This window comes from Propithecus coquereli, unplaced genomic scaffold (assembly GCF_000956105.1).
Source record: "Propithecus coquereli isolate 6110/MARCELLA unplaced genomic scaffold, Pcoq_1.0 Scaffold34, whole genome shotgun sequence".
Classification (NCBI taxonomy): domain Eukaryota; kingdom Metazoa; phylum Chordata; class Mammalia; order Primates; family Indriidae; genus Propithecus; species Propithecus coquereli.
The window spans coordinates 2,312,484-2,313,521 of NW_012149063.1; the positions used below are offsets into that span (position 1 = coordinate 2,312,484).

A 1,038-nucleotide genomic window follows, 5' to 3' on the forward strand; every position below is an offset into this window, starting at 1 on the left:
ATATATATACACACACATATACACATCTGTCTACATTATAGGTATGCAGTGTCAGAATTAAGTTATGCTAACAAGATGGGATTTAGTCCTTTGGGGATAACAGAAATATTATTAAGAAAGAGTGTCTAGAGATACTCTGTTAAAAATGAGGAATAAGTTTCATTTCAAAGCCAATTCATTCAGAGGGAGTAGATCCTAATATTTCTGTAAATTTTCCTATAAATTACCTTCGAAGGTACCTTAAAGGCAGGAAAGTAAATATTCTTCACCACGTACCCTGGACAATCACTTAGTACAAGACAATGTGAGCATAATATTGCAAGGATACCTTCCTATAAGGACTAATCAGTGACCCTGGAGAATTTACAGATGGGAAGTAAAAACCTACAAAACAGCAGCTTTCCTTTACCATTTCATACCCTACCTGCAGCACACTCCACTCTCTGCAGTCTCTGCAGAGGTGGGGATGAAGCTTTACTTCCTGATTGCTCTGATTGCCTTGCCATTTACCTAGCACGTGCTTAGAATATATGTGCTTAGAATGACAGGACCTGCCACTCATTCCAACACAGTGTCCTAGAGTTCACTTGGCCTGAATGTGCAGCCAGACTGTTTCAACCAGAGGGATTTGCACAGGATGGTTATCACAAAGGAAGGTGGTGTGTCACCCAAGATGACACAACAGCTAAAGACACTTCCAGAGGAACATGCCTCCGTTCCCTGTTCCTGGGAACTGAGTCACTCTTCAGAAAACAAGCAATTTGTGGTTCTGGAAATGAATCATCCAAGAAGAAAATGTCTATTGTTCCAAGGAAAAGACTGGGACTCACCTTCACCTCTGGCCTGGAAGGATAGTGGAAGGTCACATTATGGAATTCAATCTCACCCTTGATTCGATCCAGCTTGTAACCATCTTCTGACATGCAGTCAATGATGGGTTTCTGGAGTGGAAGATGAAAGAGATAAAGCAACAACGTGTGTTATATGTATTTACTATCCATCTTAGTTTAAATTTACCCATAAAACAGAGCAATAACC

At 40.4% G+C, this 1,038-nt stretch overlaps 1 protein-coding gene across 1 annotated transcript in view; it reads right to left on the reverse strand.

Moving 5' to 3' along the window:
- ABCB11 (ATP-binding cassette, sub-family B (MDR/TAP), member 11) overlaps nucleotides 1–1,038 on the reverse strand; it is an 83,679-nt gene that overhangs the window by 43,665 nt on the left and 38,976 nt on the right. The window contains exon 10 of the mRNA XM_012650675.1: nucleotides 831–941. Within this exon, the coding sequence (XP_012506129.1) occupies nucleotides 831–941 (111 nt within the window). The remainder of the gene's footprint in view (nucleotides 1–830; nucleotides 942–1,038) is intronic.